Source organism: Notothenia rossii, assembly GCF_949606895.1.
Source record: "Notothenia rossii genome assembly, chromosome: 8".
In the NCBI taxonomy this organism is placed as follows: domain Eukaryota; kingdom Metazoa; phylum Chordata; class Actinopteri; order Perciformes; family Nototheniidae; genus Notothenia; species Notothenia rossii.
The window spans coordinates 68,116,394-68,133,791 of record NC_136906.1 but is presented as its reverse complement, the minus strand read 5'-3'; the positions used below and the strand labels follow the sequence as shown (position 1 = coordinate 68,133,791).

Sequence of the window (17,398 nt, the reverse complement as noted above, 5' to 3'; positions counted from 1 at the left end):
TGTACAGTATGCCTCATCCATTGAAGCCCCAGACTCAATTTCTGGTGTGAAAGTTAAATATGAAACCATTTTTTTTAAATCGCCGTTTAAAGGTTTTTAATGATTGAGGACAAAATGTTCCTCATCCGAACCTATTATTTTTGTATCCATCCTTCTCTCATTCATCCCAGTTCTGTTCTCCTTTACATTGCCTATGGTCCAATTTGTGCTGAATGGGATTTATCCAACGTGATGTATTGTGCAGAGTGATAGACAAGCCCCCCTCAATTCCTCATGACACATTCCTCACAGCCTCAAAAGAAGCACGCTCACATGCACGGACACGGATATCCCCATCATCGCCTCTCTGCAGGACAATAGGACCCAGAGGAGATTACCTAGACGCCATCTTGGTCTGTGCCACCTCTCTATCCGTGTCCCCTTGTTATTTTGTTGGCAGGAGGTGGGCAGAACTCAGATAATGTCTGCTCTGCAAGTGGTGATGACAGAGTGCTCTAAGAAAGCTGGAAGGGTTTGAGACAGGGACTTCCTGTTTTGAAAGGTGACTGATTAGTGAGTTATTGTTGCAGAGAGTGGGCAGAAGGCTTATAAGTGAAGTTAACAGCGGAGGTAAATGGACCTTGATCAAAACATACACAGAAAAATACCGTTTTTTGGCCCTAACCGTATGTAAGATTGTGCATTAAGCGGCCGTTGCAGTGGAAACCCAGCTTATACCACTAATAATCATGGAAATGTAAGCCGTGCCATGTGATCAATCTGTGTAACAACGGTACAATGTTAGAAAAGCCAAAGTAGCTTGTTGGCATATTTACCACTTGTGCCTGAGTGTTGCAGCCCTCATGGAACTGCAATTTGCTTGAGAGTAGAGCACAGGAGGCCGTGAACACCAGCACAAGCTCAAAAACGTGCAGTTTTTATATGTTGTTGTTTATATGCAATTTATTTATTTATTTCCCTCCATGTAATCTTCCACTTCCATGTGACCTATGAACTCTACTATAACCCCTGGAGCGGTCATCCATCCACTCTTCCTGTGGACAATGCCACTGTCACACTGGGTCGCTGCCTTTCATTGTCTCTACCAGATAACCGGAGATCACCTCTCTCCAGGTGGCCAGCCCTGCCGTCACGCAATCACACCCACATGTGTGCAATGCTGTGATTTATGCTGAGTTTGCAGCTGTGTGTCCAAATCCGGCTTTGTGCTGGTTTATCATCTTTCCTGGACAGCAGCTCTGTCACACAGGATGCTAAACCTGTGAGTCATGCAGTATCATATGATGGCTTCAAAAGCATCATCACCTATTCAGTCAACCTTTTTTTATATATTGATATTTTATCTTTGACATTATGGGTTTTACCTGCCTCTGCCGTCCTTCTGAATGTTTTTAACACATCAAAAGCCATGGCGCACAGCAACAGAGCCTCATAGCTAGACGGGTTATGTTTCAAACGTTAATAACGCTTCACATCCTGGCAAAGGAAGCACATTCAGATATATCATTTCCACAGAGCAAAGTGGCAATTCACTGACAGCCACTATGGCATTAGCTCATCATTGTTCCACTTAACACTTTTGCAATGCAGTGCTGTATCATAAAATACACTTTCCTCTACGCTACATAGGTTCAGGCAAAGTTAAGATACTGTGCCTTACATTGTGCAGAAGGTTGAAAGCTGGGTCCGCAGTGAAATGTCCCCTGCTCAATACAAAGAACCGAATTGAAATGGAAAGGCATGGCAAAGATTTAAGGTTAAACCAATTAAGTTGCCAACCACACAATGCCTGGACTGACACCTCCTTTGAAATATATCCAGGCTCTTTTAAAGTGTGTGAGCGCCAGTGTGTGTGCGTACATACATGCATGCGAGCGCTGCACTGGAGGTTAATTTATAGAGGAGGAGGGGGGGGGGGGGGGGTGCAACGTTGCCACAGAAAAGCCTCTATTGAGTGAGTTCTATTAGCATTAGCTTTGGCCCTAGCCTATCTGAGAGGAGGATGAACAGAGGGGCCAACCATACAGGCCTCCATTCAATTAGCATCTCATTATGTTGCCATGGCAGCCCGGGCTTTAAAGCCATCGTGAAGATTTCCCATTGCACCCAGAAAGGGCTGCCATGCTTGAACAAACATGGGAACACATATGTACGCAAACACACACGCTGTCACTGGAGAGGGAAGTGACCTGTTCGTCTTGTTTTGATCCTGTCACACACTTTCACATTGCTTCACTGCCAGCCACCGTCTCCCTGCACGGCTCAGCAGCTGCATACCAACGTGCAATGGGCTCCACTCATAAAGGGTCTCTGGATGTGTGAAAGTAAGAGACACTAAAAGAGTGAGAGAGCTGGCGAAGACATTTACTTAAAAGGTCTCTGAGGGTCTCAACTGGACCAATGTGTCGTTATTATCTTCTTTCTATTTCCCCCATGATTCTTTCCCCTTTTTATAATTGAAAGGATTGAGACACTTAAAGTGTGCTGCCACCACACACACACACACACACACATGCACACACACACACACACACACACACACACACACACACACACACACACACACACACACACACACACACACACACACACACACACACACACACACACACACACACACACACACACACACACACACACACACACACACACACACACACACACACACACACACACCTGTGGATCTGGAGACATGATGTGAAGCCACACCCCCTCTTACTCAGCCCACTTAGCTCAATCTGAAAACAAAGTCTCTCCTACTGTGAAGGTTTCAGCAGCAACTTTAAACACGACCCGCTGAAGCTCATCCCCCTTTCACCCTCCTTTTTATATAAAGAATACAGAAATAGATTGCCGTTGATGTGGTTTCTGGTCTCCTCCAGAACAAGGGAGAGTCTGCCCCGGCCTCTCACGCTGCTGAACATCAGGCGAGGCTGCTCAAACATGACTTTTTGATTGGAAGCTGAGTGCAGTCTATGTGTCACAAAGCTTTTGAGTTGATATTTTCTCACCATTAGTACTGGTTATTTAGCAAGGCTTATAGATATATCAGAACAGCAGTTTTACAGTTATTTTCCACTTCTCCCACTCTTCTCTCTCTCTTCCTCGTGACTGTCTCTCCTGCGGAGGGAAGTGGAAACACAAACAGGCTGAGTCTGCCCTGTGGTTTCTCCTCTTGCTTTCTCTCTCTTCCTCTCTCTCCCTCTCTCTTCCCGTTCACATGCTTGCCCTTTATTTTCCTTCATCTATTGGACCTCCCTCGTTTCTTTAATGCTTTTTAAACAGTTTGTAGTACCACCATCCTCAGCTGACCGTCTCGTTTTTGCAACAGAGCGTCGTTGTCTACATCTTCTATCCTCTACCTTCTCCCTCTCAAGCCTCAGGAGCCTGGCTGTACTGCCACATAAGAATCACCACTGACCCCATGTGGTGAACAGACATAACTGCAGCCCGGTTTGCTTACAATTACATAGTCATAAACACAAACACTGATTTGTAGCTATTTGGTCGCTGGATACTTTATGAGAAGATTTTGGAGTAGAAAGAAGCAAGATACTTGTTACTAATGTAAATTAATCTTTATTTTCTCTTTCCCCCAGAATGCCCCTGCACAAATCCAGCTCTGAAGATGGATCTGGAGGTAATTGAGATGCAATTTTCCTTTGCTGAAATGTTTTTTTCTAAATGAGTATGCTTTTGTATTAATTGATGCTTGAGGAAGTCATGTTTGCATTATACCTAATTGTAAAAAAAGAAGAGAATGCTTTTCCCCATGTGACTGAACCTGCCCTGTCTTTAGGTAAATGGGACAATAAGAAGAAAAACAAATCTTTTTGGCAGAACTTCCGCAAGTCTCAGCACAAACCAGTCATGCGACAGACATCCAAAGGTTTGTGTAGCTTTATTTCTCTGATCTCCTTTACTTATTAATACATGTTGCCTCATATGTGACCTTTTGCCTTTTTCCCTGTACACTGTTCAGGAGAAGACATAGGCTATGTGGCCAGTGAGATCACCATGAGCGACGAAGAGCGAATCCAACTGATGATGATGGTGAAGGAGAAGATGATCACAGTGGAAGAAGCTCTAGCTCGGGTAGGAAGTTTCACTGACTTCCTGCCTCATGTCGCACCTACCCCCCCCCCTTCAAATGACCAATTCCCTTTTTAAAAGTTACACAAGATCCCCTCCCCTCCTCCTGGATTAGTTTCCAGTTCCCTTCTGCTCTATACTCCCATCATGCCTTTGGCTTACTAAAACGACTTATTCATACTAACATGTACCAGGCCCCACATTTTAACCCTGCCGTGTCCTCTTTACACACACACACACACACACACACACACACACACACACACACACACACACACACACACACACACACACACACACACACACACACTCCAGAATGTTGGTTTCTAGAGGTTCAGGAGTGTGGGGATTTAAAGGTGTGAGCTCTTGTGTGTGTGGATGTGTTGTTCAGTTCATAATTGCGAGGTTGGTGTCATAGTAACTCAACGGTGGGATGCTCTGGTGCCCTGTGGTATTTCTCTCTAGGTGGATATGGTGGATAATGACTTGGCTCTCTTTACATTTCTCTCTGAATAATTTTTGCCTCTTCTACTTTTTTTACTTTCCGACTTCTTTTTTTTTTCTTCCATCCTTCCTTTTTTCCTTCCAATCCCCTTGAATTGCTCATGAGTATCCTGGTCATGCAACAGCCTTTTAGCACTGAATTTCTCTCCGCAGGGCAGATTTGATCTTCCTACCCTTATTTTCCCATAGAGCTTTGATTTTATTTTTGCCAATAGCCTCACCCGAGCTTATCGCTTTAGTGATTGTCAAAGAATCCAACCAATCAATGTCCACCCTTTGTGGATCATTTTCTTTAACGTGTGGGGTTTTTGTCAGTATAATATTAAATAGTATGTGTGTCTAGGGATGTAGTTGGCTATAAATATTATACGATTCAACCTGCCTCTCAGTATTTGTATTATATTGGATTCATGTGTGCTTTAAAGCAATACATCAATCTAAAAGTAATTCCTCATATAAAAAAGGCTAATGACAGGAGTCTGTGGACATAAAACACAATAGACTTTTGTTCAGTAGTTGTTTGCAAATGCAGGCTACATGCCTTTCATTTACCACTACATCACTTATTCAGTCTTTGTAATTTGTATGTGTGTCTCTATATATGCACAGAAGTGACGCCTATCAATTGTCTGTTAGCATATGGAGGGATGTAGCATGTCTGGTGAGAGTGGGTTTCCCCGCCCTGTTCCTCTGCCTCTCTAAACTCTTCTTCTCCACGTAGCTAAAGGAGTATGAACTCAACAGACAGTCCAGCAGTACTGACACTGCTGAGTGGACTGAGGGATCTGCATCCAATCTAAACCAGTCCTCAAACTGCAACGTAAGTACGCCCCACCCCATTACCCTGACTCCCCCAAAACCCTGACCTTTCCCCTTTGACTCTACCTCTCATAACAACCTCACCTCGACCACTCTCACCTTTGAGTTTCAGCAACGGAGGTTCCGAATTTGTTGGACATAAGTGTGGATGTATGTGTGTGTTTATTCCATATTAAAAAAACTGGTAAATTAACTTGTTTTTCGTAGTGTGATGTCTAGACAATCTGCCTTTTTGATATCCCTTTTTAGGTGTGTTCAATTTTGGCAATATTTATATGGAGTTGCTTAAAGCACCTTAACTCAACCTTAATTGCCTTCCTTTCCCTTCACCTCCCTTTATCTTCCCTTCTCTCTCTGCTCTTAATTCATTGGCCAACTACTATACATCCACCTTTGCACTTACATCTACCATGTCATGTGCATCTTTATACTATGGTTGTTGCCTCTCAGAATCAGATGTATTACCAACTACTAGGTTCACAAATACTAGGAATTTTATTTGGTTTATGTGGTGCATAGAAAGAGACAGAAAGAAGAATAAATAGCAAAACATAATAAATCTCAGAATCTTGTCCCATCGCTTGTCTCGGTTTACTAAGCCTGCGCTCACAAATTGGCAGTCACAATGAGATATATGCTGTTTGTTACAAATCCTCTCCATATTTTATGCATCAGCTTAGTCCTGTCATGGGCAATTGAAATATGTCCTCAAACATTTTTTAAATTGCCTGCTGTGGTGACATATACATTGTCTGTTGGAAATTTGGGTCAGGTTTGTTTCCATCAATCAGTTGTAATTGTATCTTGCTTATAGCTTAGTGGAAATTCCCACACATCTACCAGACAGCCTTTGCTAAATATGCTCTTGTTAGAATCATTTAGTCAGCTGTGATCTGTGGGGAGAAGGCCTCCAAACCTCCGGTCACCTTTAGAGCGAGACCTTTGGGGATAATGTGTTTTGGTGGAGCTGAAGCTCAGACAATCGGGGTCTGTTGGACACAGTTTTGTGTGTCAGTTCTCTCTTCTCTTCCTTTTCTTAACATAAGTCAGCTTTGAAACAGATTCAAAGTGGCCATGACGGTTCTTTATTACCTCTGTGTGTGGCATCATATTGGAGAAACATCTTACAGTCTCACACATTGACCCAATTTTCTTTGTAAAATCAGTTTTTCGAAGTACAGGACCACGAAAATAATTACCTGCAAATGTTTATTTTGCAATTTGGAATGTGCTACTAATTCCTGACTAAACAACACTGAGTTATTCTAAAAAACAATCCCTCCTATTAAGCTAATGCATTTGCATTTCATATTTTCATTGCTGAAGTAAATGGAAGGTTGACCCCTCAGCCTCTTCGAGAATCAGCTTTAGATCCATCACAGTCGCCTTACCATAATCACAATTTCTTATATATTCAAGTGGTTGAAAAGGCTTTTCAGTTTTTCCTCGACTTTTACACATTCATAGCTGCCACCTCTTCAATGTCAGTAATTGTTTAGTATGCATTCATAAACTCATGAAATCAGATCTGCTTACTGTGACTGAATTTGTAAAACTATGAATAAATACTAATGGTAAATAGTTTAACCGCCCAGGGTCCCTATTCAAATGGTCTTTTGTTTAATGATTGATGATTTTCTTCATGCCGTACATAACCTCAGCTCAAGTTTCTTCTTACTGTTTGTTGTGCTTGTTTGAATTGTGCATGAGTTTGCCCATCATCTTATCAGTCAGTCAACCCTCATGTTACCCCTCTGCTCACTTCCTGTGGAAAGATGATTGATCGATAGGGTTTTTTAAAGTCTGGAGAGGATAGAGGATTTACTGTAGGAGCATTGTTTAGAGGAACATACATCTTGGCTCTGGAGGCTGTGAACAAATGCAAGAGCTGGAGGCAGAGAGGAAACAAGGGAGAGAAAAATTGGGGAAGATAAAGACTTTGCACTGAAAAGGGGGGAGTTCTGTATCCCCCTTGCCCCGAGTTCCAAAACCGGCCACCTCAGGAAATATTGCTACACTGCTGGGGCCTCTAGTGGTGTCACTTACTGCCCCCTCTCCCCTCTAATGAATGGATTTGGGTCATTCCCCATTTCAAATAGTTAACAGATTTGTGTGTCTGTGTGTGCCTTTATATAGTGACATGTAAATATATGGTTCAGATATATGGCTGACATGTTGGCATGGCTTTGGTTTCTTTGTGCCTTTTCTTTGATGCTGTCTTCTCCCGGTCTGTCTTCCTCCGGCTATCGGAGCCCACATTCCAGGGCCGGCCATTAGCGATGTCGGGGCCAAGGCAGGGTCAGAGGGGCTCAAATGCTGGGATTGTTCTCCATGCACAACACGCCTTTTCTCTGCTAGCTGTGCGGCACGGCACTTCCAAACAGTCCCTCATTCCTCAGAGCTGAATTCACGAACAGGCTGCGTCTGTATCAGCCAACATGTGCACAGATACAATTTTGAATTGTGCACGCGTGAGAATTTAATCAGCCTATGACGGATTTTCTGGGATACTTTTTTGCTAACCTGTTGGAAATTCACAAAGAACAAGTTACCCTTGGGTTTGGAATGAGGTGGTAAGTTTTAAGGCACATTTATGCTCTTGAATGCTTGAAGTAGATAGTAGCTTTAATTGATGTTTTGTGTGGTGCAGGAGGACATATTTTAGTGTGCAACATGAGGTTGCTGGTATGTATTTTTTTTTTAATTGGCATTTCGTATTCTCCAGCAAAATACATTAAACAAATGTTTAACCCGTCCAAGGTCTGTAGTTTTTCTTTAAAGTTTATTCGCATCTCCAAAGCTATGGGAGCAATCCTGAATTTAATTTATGAAGTTAAATGGCTATTGTGGTGGTGAAACTGTTGCGTGTGGCCTTTTAGCCCTGCTTGATTCATTGCTTCCTCTGTTTGGCTTTCTTTCTCTGTGTGTGTCTTTCCTCTGTTTTGAGGTCATCTGCAGTGACGGTATTTCTCAGGACTATGATAGGACCGATATATCATTGTCATCTCTTACCATCTTATTGTCCCTTTCTCTGTCTTTTAAACAAGGAGAGTGTGTGTCAACTATGAAATGACTATTGCCGTTGTCCGGCACATAGCTATTCCTCACTTCTCAATAACAGTTATTAAGAGGAACTGAGATACAGGAGTGGATTCCCATCCAATCTGTGATTTCACAACCTTTACGATCTGCTCTTTTATCAGTCATCTCTGACTTGTTATTACATTACATTCACTGAATTTAATACAATAAAGCATCGTGTAGTGCAAATGGAAAGTTGAAGCAGTTGAAGCTTCAGCCAGAATTGTGTGGTTCAGCTGAGGTATTGTCATGGAGACCTGGGCTGAGGGAGAAGTGAGTTATGGGTTTTCAGACACTATTTCTGCAGTTTTGTGGGAGGCTAAATTAATGGCTATACCCAAGTTCTGGTCTGTTGAACTGATATGATAGAAGACCTAAAGGTTGATAACGCATCTCTAAAAAAGGTGAAGTGGAGCTATGTTTGATAGAATGGACTTCACAGTGATTCATATGTTGTTCCCTTTTCCAACTTGGCAACTAATTGTAAGGTTTTGTAGCGCTACTATGCCGGCAGAATAAAAAAATATCCTGATGTTGCTAAGGTGGTTTGGTGCCATTAAGGATTTTTGGACATTTTTGGATGTTTGCTCCAACCAAGCCACACTTATTAACATCATTCCTACTGGATGTCAGCAGCCTCAGAGCCAGGCCTGTGGTCAACAACAGCGAGAAAGCAGTTTCTTCTCTGCTAGCTTTAGAGCTGTAACCGTGGATAGCATTTCATAAGACAGAGTGCTGAGCCCTGCAGGCCTGCTCTGTCTAGTTCTGTGTTTGTGATGCATGAATGCGTGTCCCTTTGCAAGCGATGCAGTCAACCTCAACTGTGGAACTGGCAGCGTGAGACAAAAGAGGTGGTGTTGTTGTGGAAACCAGTGGCAAATTGCAGGTCTCCCTTGAAAAAGAGATTGTCGATCTCAATGTGATTTTACCTGGTTAAATAAAGGCTACAAACAAATAGAAACAAATGAAGTTGTTGGAGCTCCATGATAATGATGGTAGTTCCTGCCAGACAATCTTTAGGCCAATGCTTGGCTCATCAGCCTCATCATCACATGGGGACCATAGAGAGAATAGGCACTCACACATGCGAACACAAACAGCTTGGGGAGTTTTTGTGTGGATGATGGAAATGTTTGACTTCATTCATTATGGTCTCTTTTCCTCTCCACTACACTGTGCAGAAAGTTTGAATGCATTGCCCTTCAATTGAGAGGCAACACAACGCAGAGTTGGAACATTTATTGTGTTACTGCTTCATCCAAATGTACTAATTATTTAAGTTCAAGTTATTAATATACATTTATGAACCTAACATGATGTGTGCCACTATCCATCTAATCATCCATTTCTCACTCACTAACTTTAACTCCATCCTAAACAATACTTCCATCTGTTACATATTACATAAGTGTTCAATATCATGAAATGTTTTTATTTTTCACAATTTTTTATGTTTAATTCCTTTTGAAACAAAACCACTTGTTTATTTTACACTTGCATTGATTTGATGGTACACTAAAGAAGATCCTCCCTTTTCTCAAGGTTTATTTGAGTAGTTGTTTACCGTCTGTTCCTTTTTATCATATCATCCTTCCCTCTGGCTCTCTCTTCCACCAGTCTCGTGAACAGTCAGACGATGAGCAGTCGGAGGACTCTGTGAAGTTCAAACGGCTTCACAAGCTGGTTAACTCTACGCGCCGCGTCAGGAAAAAGCTCATCAAGGTGGAGGAGGGCAAGAAACATGGCTCAGAAGGTTTGTTACTCCATATCGTCCTCGCATTATTTAACAGTTAAACATATTTTCATGCATTATTGGAAAAATGTTATGATAAAAATATGTTTTTTGGCACTTTGTCTGTCCTCTCTAAAGAGAAGTTTAAGTTCAGCCATGTTTCCAACTGGTGGTTATTAGAAATTAGTTCTGTTAAAAATTATCTACTTTTTGAATGCTTAAGTATTACATTCTCATCTGTCATGGCTTTTGCGTAGTACTCAGACTTTAAGAATGTGTTTTGAAATGTGGGCTGGCTAGCTAAGGTTTGGAAAACCACAGATGGGTCATGGGACTACTCAGAATCTGATGTCTAAATCCTCCTGAGTAACAAACTGTCTGGTTTCTGTCTTCTTCTTCTAGATTTTCTGAATCTGCAGTCACCTCCCACCTGTGAGAACAACACAGCTCTGTATACAGGGGTCCTGAAGAGGCCCCCTCGGCCTCAGGAGAGCTCCCTCACCCAGGATCAACTCTCTCTGGATGGAGACACAGACAGCCTGACCAACTCCCCCTCCTCCAGCAGCCTGGACACCTGGTCCGGACACAAGCTGGTCAAGACCTTCAGTAAAACTTCCAGTACCCACGGTCTCATCCGACCCCCCAAGAGAACCCCAGTCGGCTCTACAGGCCTGGGAGACTCCAACTCGGGCGTAGGAGGCAGCGGCTCTTCCTTTTCAGAGCTGGATGGCTGTGGATTGGACGAAGAAGGAAAGCTGTCACGCTCCACAACCGACAGCGAGATGCGGAAGGCTCTGAACTCCATCTCCCATGGGGTAAGTAACAATGAGGCGCTCTACGCCTACTATGGCCTCACAAAACCCCGTCCTAAACCCCACTCCCAGTCCCGCCTCCTGATCTCTCTGGATGACGGTCCACAAGGCAGTCCCAAACAACAACCTGCCAACCTGCATCACGGCAGTTGGACGCACCGGAAACCTGATCCCAACTACGCTTACTCCACCAAGCACCTTCTGTACCAACGCTCGCGCAATGCCAAGACCCCTATCTCCCCTCTGTCTGTCACCCCCTCCTCCCCTGCCCGCTGTGATGTAGCCAAATCAAAAGGTTTTGGCAGTGGGGGAGGGGGCTGGGTGTTCCCCTCTCGCAGGCTGCGTGGTCGAACGGCAGTCAGTGAGCTGAACATCACCTATGTGGTGGAGCGGAGCCTGTACGGTCACCTCAACTGGGCCCAGCTGGTCCGCCCCGTTACCCTCAGCCGCGCCGAGCGCCGCTGTCTATTGGAGGAGGACCGAGAAGGGGACAGGAAGTGGGCGGCCAGTGTTGACCGCTGCACCAAGCGAGTGCTCTTGCGCATCCAGCAGAAGTCTGTGAGTTCAGACCATGAGGTTTAAATCGACCGCCTCGTGTGAGCAGGACTCGGTGCTTCAAAGTTGCAGAATAGCTCAGAGGTTATATGGCAAGATACAGCAAACACACACAACACACATGCCACGCCAAATGACTTCCACCTATCCATTTAAATTGCCCATGTAAGAAATCCACGTAAAAGCATTGCCAATGCAACTCTGCTCATTTATAGAAAAAAGGCAAGGGGCTCGTATATCTATCACAGACTTAACTGCCCTGAAAAGACTCATCTTCAATGACCTTTGAGTAAATGCCTTTGGCTTTCACCAAAAGCCTTTTTTTATTTCAGCTGAATATAAAATGATTATGTAATGTGCAGTGGCACACGTATGAGGTTAAGTTACAGAAGTAAGTGCTTTTTTATAAATGTCAGATCCTTGAGGAACACTGGCATACACGCACTGATCCCTGTGGGCAAAAGGGATATTATACAAACCCGAAGCTGCTCATCTTTAGAACTGCACAGTACATCGCCTTAGAGACATATTCAATGAAACGCCTTAGTCAACTGCTTATGGCTTATAAACGTTCAAATTAATTGTTAGGCTGTGTATAACAACAGAGAAGTGGAAACAGAAAAACAGCTACTACTTATTCATATCGCAGTGAATGCAAAATGTAAGTTCTGTCTAACGTCAACCAGCATTAAAACAGTGTGGTTGTATAGCAAGGGACTCACTTGCTCCCTGTATATATGAAATGCCTGTGTGTATAAGCAGAAGTAGGGACACATTCTCTAGGTGGTGATACAGTGGAGCTATCCCGCAACTTTGAGGGTACCTAAATCCTATCGTGTTCTAGTGAAATCACCGGAGGTCGTTCTCATCCAAAAACTCTCCAAAAAAATCCACTTTTTCTGTTGTTGCTTTTCGTGTCCTTCTTTGGCCCGTGCCTCTACAGTTGCTGATGTGATTTTTATTTGTTTGAATCTTTAGTTGATTTTCTTTCCTATGATTGTCTTTGAGAGACTTTTTTTCTGGGTGCATGTCCATTCCATCAAGCATCGCCATCACATTCAAAGTGCTTTTTTTTGGACTTGGCTTCAAACATGTTTGTTCACCAAACTGCTTTTCCTGGGAAGTTGTGCTGTGGACTGCAGCTGTGGACATCTAATACACAACATATTTTTTGAACGTGCAATGCATTCACATGGAGGATCTTCGTCCAGGGTTTGTGGGAGTTTAGAAGTAATGGCTTTTTAAGAAAATGAGAACTGCTATCAAGGGCCCCACTTGAAAAAAGTCTTGTTTGGCAGATGCATTTGTGCATGTCTCTACGTGTCTACATGTCTGTGTGTGACCTACTGCAGAGCTTAGGCAGGATTCAAGAAGTCAAAGCCTCTCATGTCACAGTTCCCGTTGTGTCTACCCCTGTTGACCTCCACAGTTGATCCAAAAAGTCCCCATGTCACCCTGTCCTCTCAGCAGAAACAATTTACCCTCCCCAAAAATGTTTCTGATGAGTATTAACACATTGTCCGCTCCAAATAACCTATATGTTGTGCATGTTTGCATACTAAGCCCTGTTTTGCATTTTTCATAATTAACCACTTGACATTTTGCATCAGGCTTAAAAGTAATAAATATATATCTTGTAAAAATAAGGCTATATATTTTAGCTTTGCCCCATCAAGAAAGGTTTAATTTAATCCAGGGATTTAAGATTTAAACAATATGAGCGACTTGTTGGGGACAATTTAGTGCTCTCCACGGTCAATATAACAGCTCATTTGCCTCGAACCGTGCAGTAACCCGCAATTTTAAAGAGGTGCTCGTATAACAGTTTGTGTTACATCATGTCTTTTGGCTGTCCACAAGTCCCATATGACGTCATGCCCCCGCATACATATATACCATATCCCCATGTACATTCATCAAAGTTCTGCCTGTGTCGTGTCAAGCATGAATCATTGTGAGTTGACCCTCAGTGGGTGTGGATGGGGAGTTCCTGTAACCTGACATTCTAAATGTGACTCATTTGATTGTGTTTTGGCTCCCCCACAGAGAACGTGCAGCTTCGGGGGCTTTGACCTGTCTAACCGTTCTCTCCATGTGCTCAACGTGGGCTCAGAGGCCAATGTAAGTGCCGGTAGCTCGTAAAATTAGAAGAGGCTGTGAAGAGCCCGACCTGAACCTCGCTGTCACACTAAATCACCTTTCTCTCCTGTTTTCTCCTCTTTTTTTTGTGCCCCCTCTGCCCTTTGTCTTCTTCCATTTCCATCTGCTCCTGATTCCTCCGTATCCGTCACCTTCTCCCCCTCTGTCCTTCCTTTTCCGTTCTCCCTTCCCTTTTTCTGATCACAGCATAAAGATCAGGAGGCCATATACAGAGAAGTGGTCAAGTCCCCCACCACCTCTCGGATCTCACTGGGCAAGAAGGTCAAGTCGGTCAAGGAGACTATGAGGAAACGCATGTCGAAGAAGTACAGCAGCTCCTTTTCTGAGCAGGTTAGATATTTACACCAACACATACCATTTTGTAATGCTTTATTTACAAAAAGTTCAGTTTATATCAAGGTTTCCCTTATTTTCCAGGCAAGTGAGGTACATCCGAACCTTAACTGTATTTAAATGTGATAGCTTAAACATATACAGTCTCAAAAATTCACACACCATACTTTTTATCCTTAAAAGAGTAAGCAAAGGGCTGCTTTAAAAAAATAAAAGTGCCCCATGTTCTGCAAACATTTATGGGATGTTTTGCAGTGTAAGCCACTTTTTCTGTCCACAGGCTGTTAGGGAGTGGGAGTATTTGTGTTAGTAACAGTATAAACATGGAGATTTTAAACACACACACATTTGGATTTCTCTCTGCTGTGCTGTCCCTGGGTGGAGTGTGTGCTTCATGCTGAGCTCATGGAGTGATGCAAGTCTCCCCCAGGCTAGTTCTCTGGAAATGAAGTGTGAGAGAGTATAATGGCTGTCTCAACTGCACAGGCCTAATTTCTTTGGGCATCCTGTGGCTTTACTAGTGGCCTGTCCAGCCCTCCAGTTTGATGTAACCTTGCAGAGTGTGTCATTATTGCACAGTTGAACATCTGGCCATCATGGTGGCCTCAACACTGACCCACATATTCTTTCATTAGTCATGGAGCCATTGGATGGAAAAGAGCGAATAGAAATTAATTGCCTTGGGACAATTGTTCAACAAAGTTTGAGACCACACTGCCACCTGGTGGTTGATAATACACACAACATTTGTATTGTCTGAGCCTTTTTTCTTTTATACTTAAAATCTTTAAACATAAGTTTTTTGATCGTGTTATTTCTAACATATGCAAGATAATGCAATGCAGGTCTAAAAAACACAAAATAATTGTATATGTCAGACTAAATGTTACCATAACTGCTGTAACTGGATTTCATCTGAAAATGTCAGGGTATTAAACTGTGGGGGATCTATCTTTTGTGTCACCTAATAAACAGCTGATCATATATCATAATTGGATATTAGACTGATTAGACATTACTCTTTCCCCATTTGCGTGCTGCTTAATTTACATACTTTTTTCAAAGCTGATGATTGGTTAATGTTCACATTGGTAAACCCATTGGGGCTGAAAACTCACTTTTACATCTGTTTCTTTATGAAAAAATACTGACAACCCCTATCACTCCTCCATCCCCCCCTTCCCTTTCCCCTTGTCTATCTTTCTGTCATTCAGTCCAGTCCCGATGGAGCCCCTGGCTCCCCTCAGTCCCCTCAGCCTGACACCGACTCTCTGGAGAAGCCGAAGCTCAAGGCCGGAGGATCGGTGGAAAGTCTGCGAAGTTCACTCAGCGGACAGAGTTCAATGAGTAAGACATAATCCAAGTAACTGCTTCTCAAAACTGATGTAGCATGCAGTACAGTGTATGTTTCTTGACATCATGATTAATAGAACAAGCTGTCAAGATTGTTTTTGCTTCCATAAAACATTCCTTCCATAGCAATTAGTCCTCCATTATTTCAAACCACTGTTATTTTACACTTTGGTTACTGGTGGAGCATTAAAGCACAATCATGTAGTTCTAGGGTGTCATCACATCATTATATATGTCATGTACAAATATGTAATGCAAAAACAGGGACATTTAGTGTACAGCTTAAGTCACCTGTTTTGAGTGATGTTTAACACTAGATGGTGCTCTTTACATTTACTGTTTGCTGGTGTGTATTTCAAATTCATACAGATTACTCAACCTTCTGTCAATACATGTATACTTATCATCATTTCTGTGGAGTGACGGCCATGAAGATCACACCCAGTTCCACGGGCTGCGTCATGTATTGTGATCTCATCGAGGCTTCAAGTGACCTCTCATCTTATCTAATTACAACTTCTGATAGCTTAAACCGGTTGTTTCCCTCACGTCTTTGTTGAGAAAATACCCTCCATCATCTCATACTCGTGGTGAATTAAAGACTTGGCCGACTAGGTGATTTGAAGCCATAGAAAAAGCAGCCAAACAAGCAGACAAACATACGGTAATGATTAGTTAGGGAGTCCTGGCCAAATACTCGACTTCAGCTCTAGTTCAAGTTTTTATGACTTTAAGTTCAAGTTCTCCTCTCAATGCAGACACAAAGACACGAAAAAGACATTGACGAAATAATATTAGAAAAGTACTACTACCCGTCCTACCTTCTACTTCAAATCCAAACCTTTGCATGCTACTAAGTTTATACAGTGACCAGGCAATCTTTTTATATCTTCTATAAATCTGTGTGTGTGTTTGTCTCCAGGTGGTCAGACTGTGAGCACCACTGACTCGTCAGCCAGTAACAGAGAAAGCGTGAAGTCCGAGGATGGTGATGACGAAGAGCCGCCTTACAGGGGGCCGTTCTGTGGCCGCGCCCGGGTCCACACAGACTTCACCCCCAGCCCATACGACTCAGACTCCCTCAAACTGAAGGTAAACACACTTTGGGACTTGATATGATTATGCACCGACCAAAATGCTTGGTTGGAGGGCTGTGGATGTACACTTTACTACTTAAACGGTTCACTTTTTTAATGCTCAATATTTTTAACTACTAAGCGGTTCAGAAAGTTAAGTTTTTTCTGAATGATTGTCTTTGTGATTTTCAAGCGCGGTGATGTGATTGACGTCATCAGTAAGCCACCCATGGGAACGTGGATGGGTCTGCTGAACAACAAAGTGGGCACCTTCAAGTTCATCTACGTGGATGTGCTGGTTGAAGAAGAGGAGAAACCCAAGAGGCCTGTAAGGAGAAGGAGGAAGGGCCGACCCCCCAAGCCCTCATCAGTGGAGGACTTGCTGGAGCGCATCAACCTCAAGGTACAGCGTCGCCATGCGTTGAATACTGAATGGATTTACAGCATCAGGTCAAATCACAGAGTCTTTTTCAGTGGCAGTTGAGTAGATTTACCCACGCTGATTGTGTTTTGTGTACAAACTTGAATTGTCCAAACTGAGAAGTCTCACCCATCTAAATAGGAGAAAGCTAATCTTATGGAGTGAATGAAAATATTGTCTTAGCCAAATATTTTCAAAACACATTTGCAGAAAAACAGAGATAAATATAGCGTAGAAAATTACAGGCTACACAGCTCAGGATGTTTGATCTTACCCTGATGCATAAACATTAACACCCACATTCTCACAACCACGCCCCAACAAAACAACACCCATCTTTAATCAAAACCTACACATAGCTGTGAGCTTGATATCATCTCCTCCCACTCGGGCAGCCAGCAGGCCTCACTTCCGCAAATAGAAGGAAACATTTTTTTGTGTTTCATCTCCGGCCAGCCTA

At 43.0% G+C, this 17,398-nt stretch overlaps 1 protein-coding gene across 8 annotated transcripts in view; it reads left to right on the top strand.

Annotated features, from left to right (window-relative positions):
• Positions 1-17,398, top strand: part of sash1a (SAM and SH3 domain containing 1a) — a 164,898-nt gene that overhangs the window by 135,657 nt on the left and 11,843 nt on the right. For 5 of the 8 annotated variants that reach the window (XM_079647046.1, XM_079647040.1, XM_079647045.1 and 2 more), the window contains 11 exons: positions 3,600-3,640; positions 3,800-3,889; positions 3,983-4,095; positions 5,318-5,416; positions 10,114-10,249; positions 10,631-11,598; positions 13,642-13,716; positions 13,942-14,085; positions 15,303-15,435; positions 16,364-16,533; positions 16,711-16,920. In XM_079647046.1, the coding sequence (XP_079503172.1) occupies positions 3,601-3,640; positions 3,800-3,889; positions 3,983-4,095; positions 5,318-5,416; positions 10,114-10,249; positions 10,631-11,598; positions 13,642-13,716; positions 13,942-14,085; positions 15,303-15,435; positions 16,364-16,533; positions 16,711-16,920 (2,178 nt within the window). In that variant the 5' untranslated portion in view covers position 3,600. The remainder of the gene's footprint in view (positions 1-3,599; positions 3,641-3,799; positions 3,890-3,982; positions 4,096-5,317; positions 5,417-10,113; positions 10,250-10,630; positions 11,599-13,641; positions 13,717-13,941; positions 14,086-15,302; positions 15,436-16,363; positions 16,534-16,710; positions 16,921-17,398) is intronic. The other 3 variants (XM_079647044.1, XM_079647047.1, XM_079647041.1) reach the window with 2 other exon arrangements.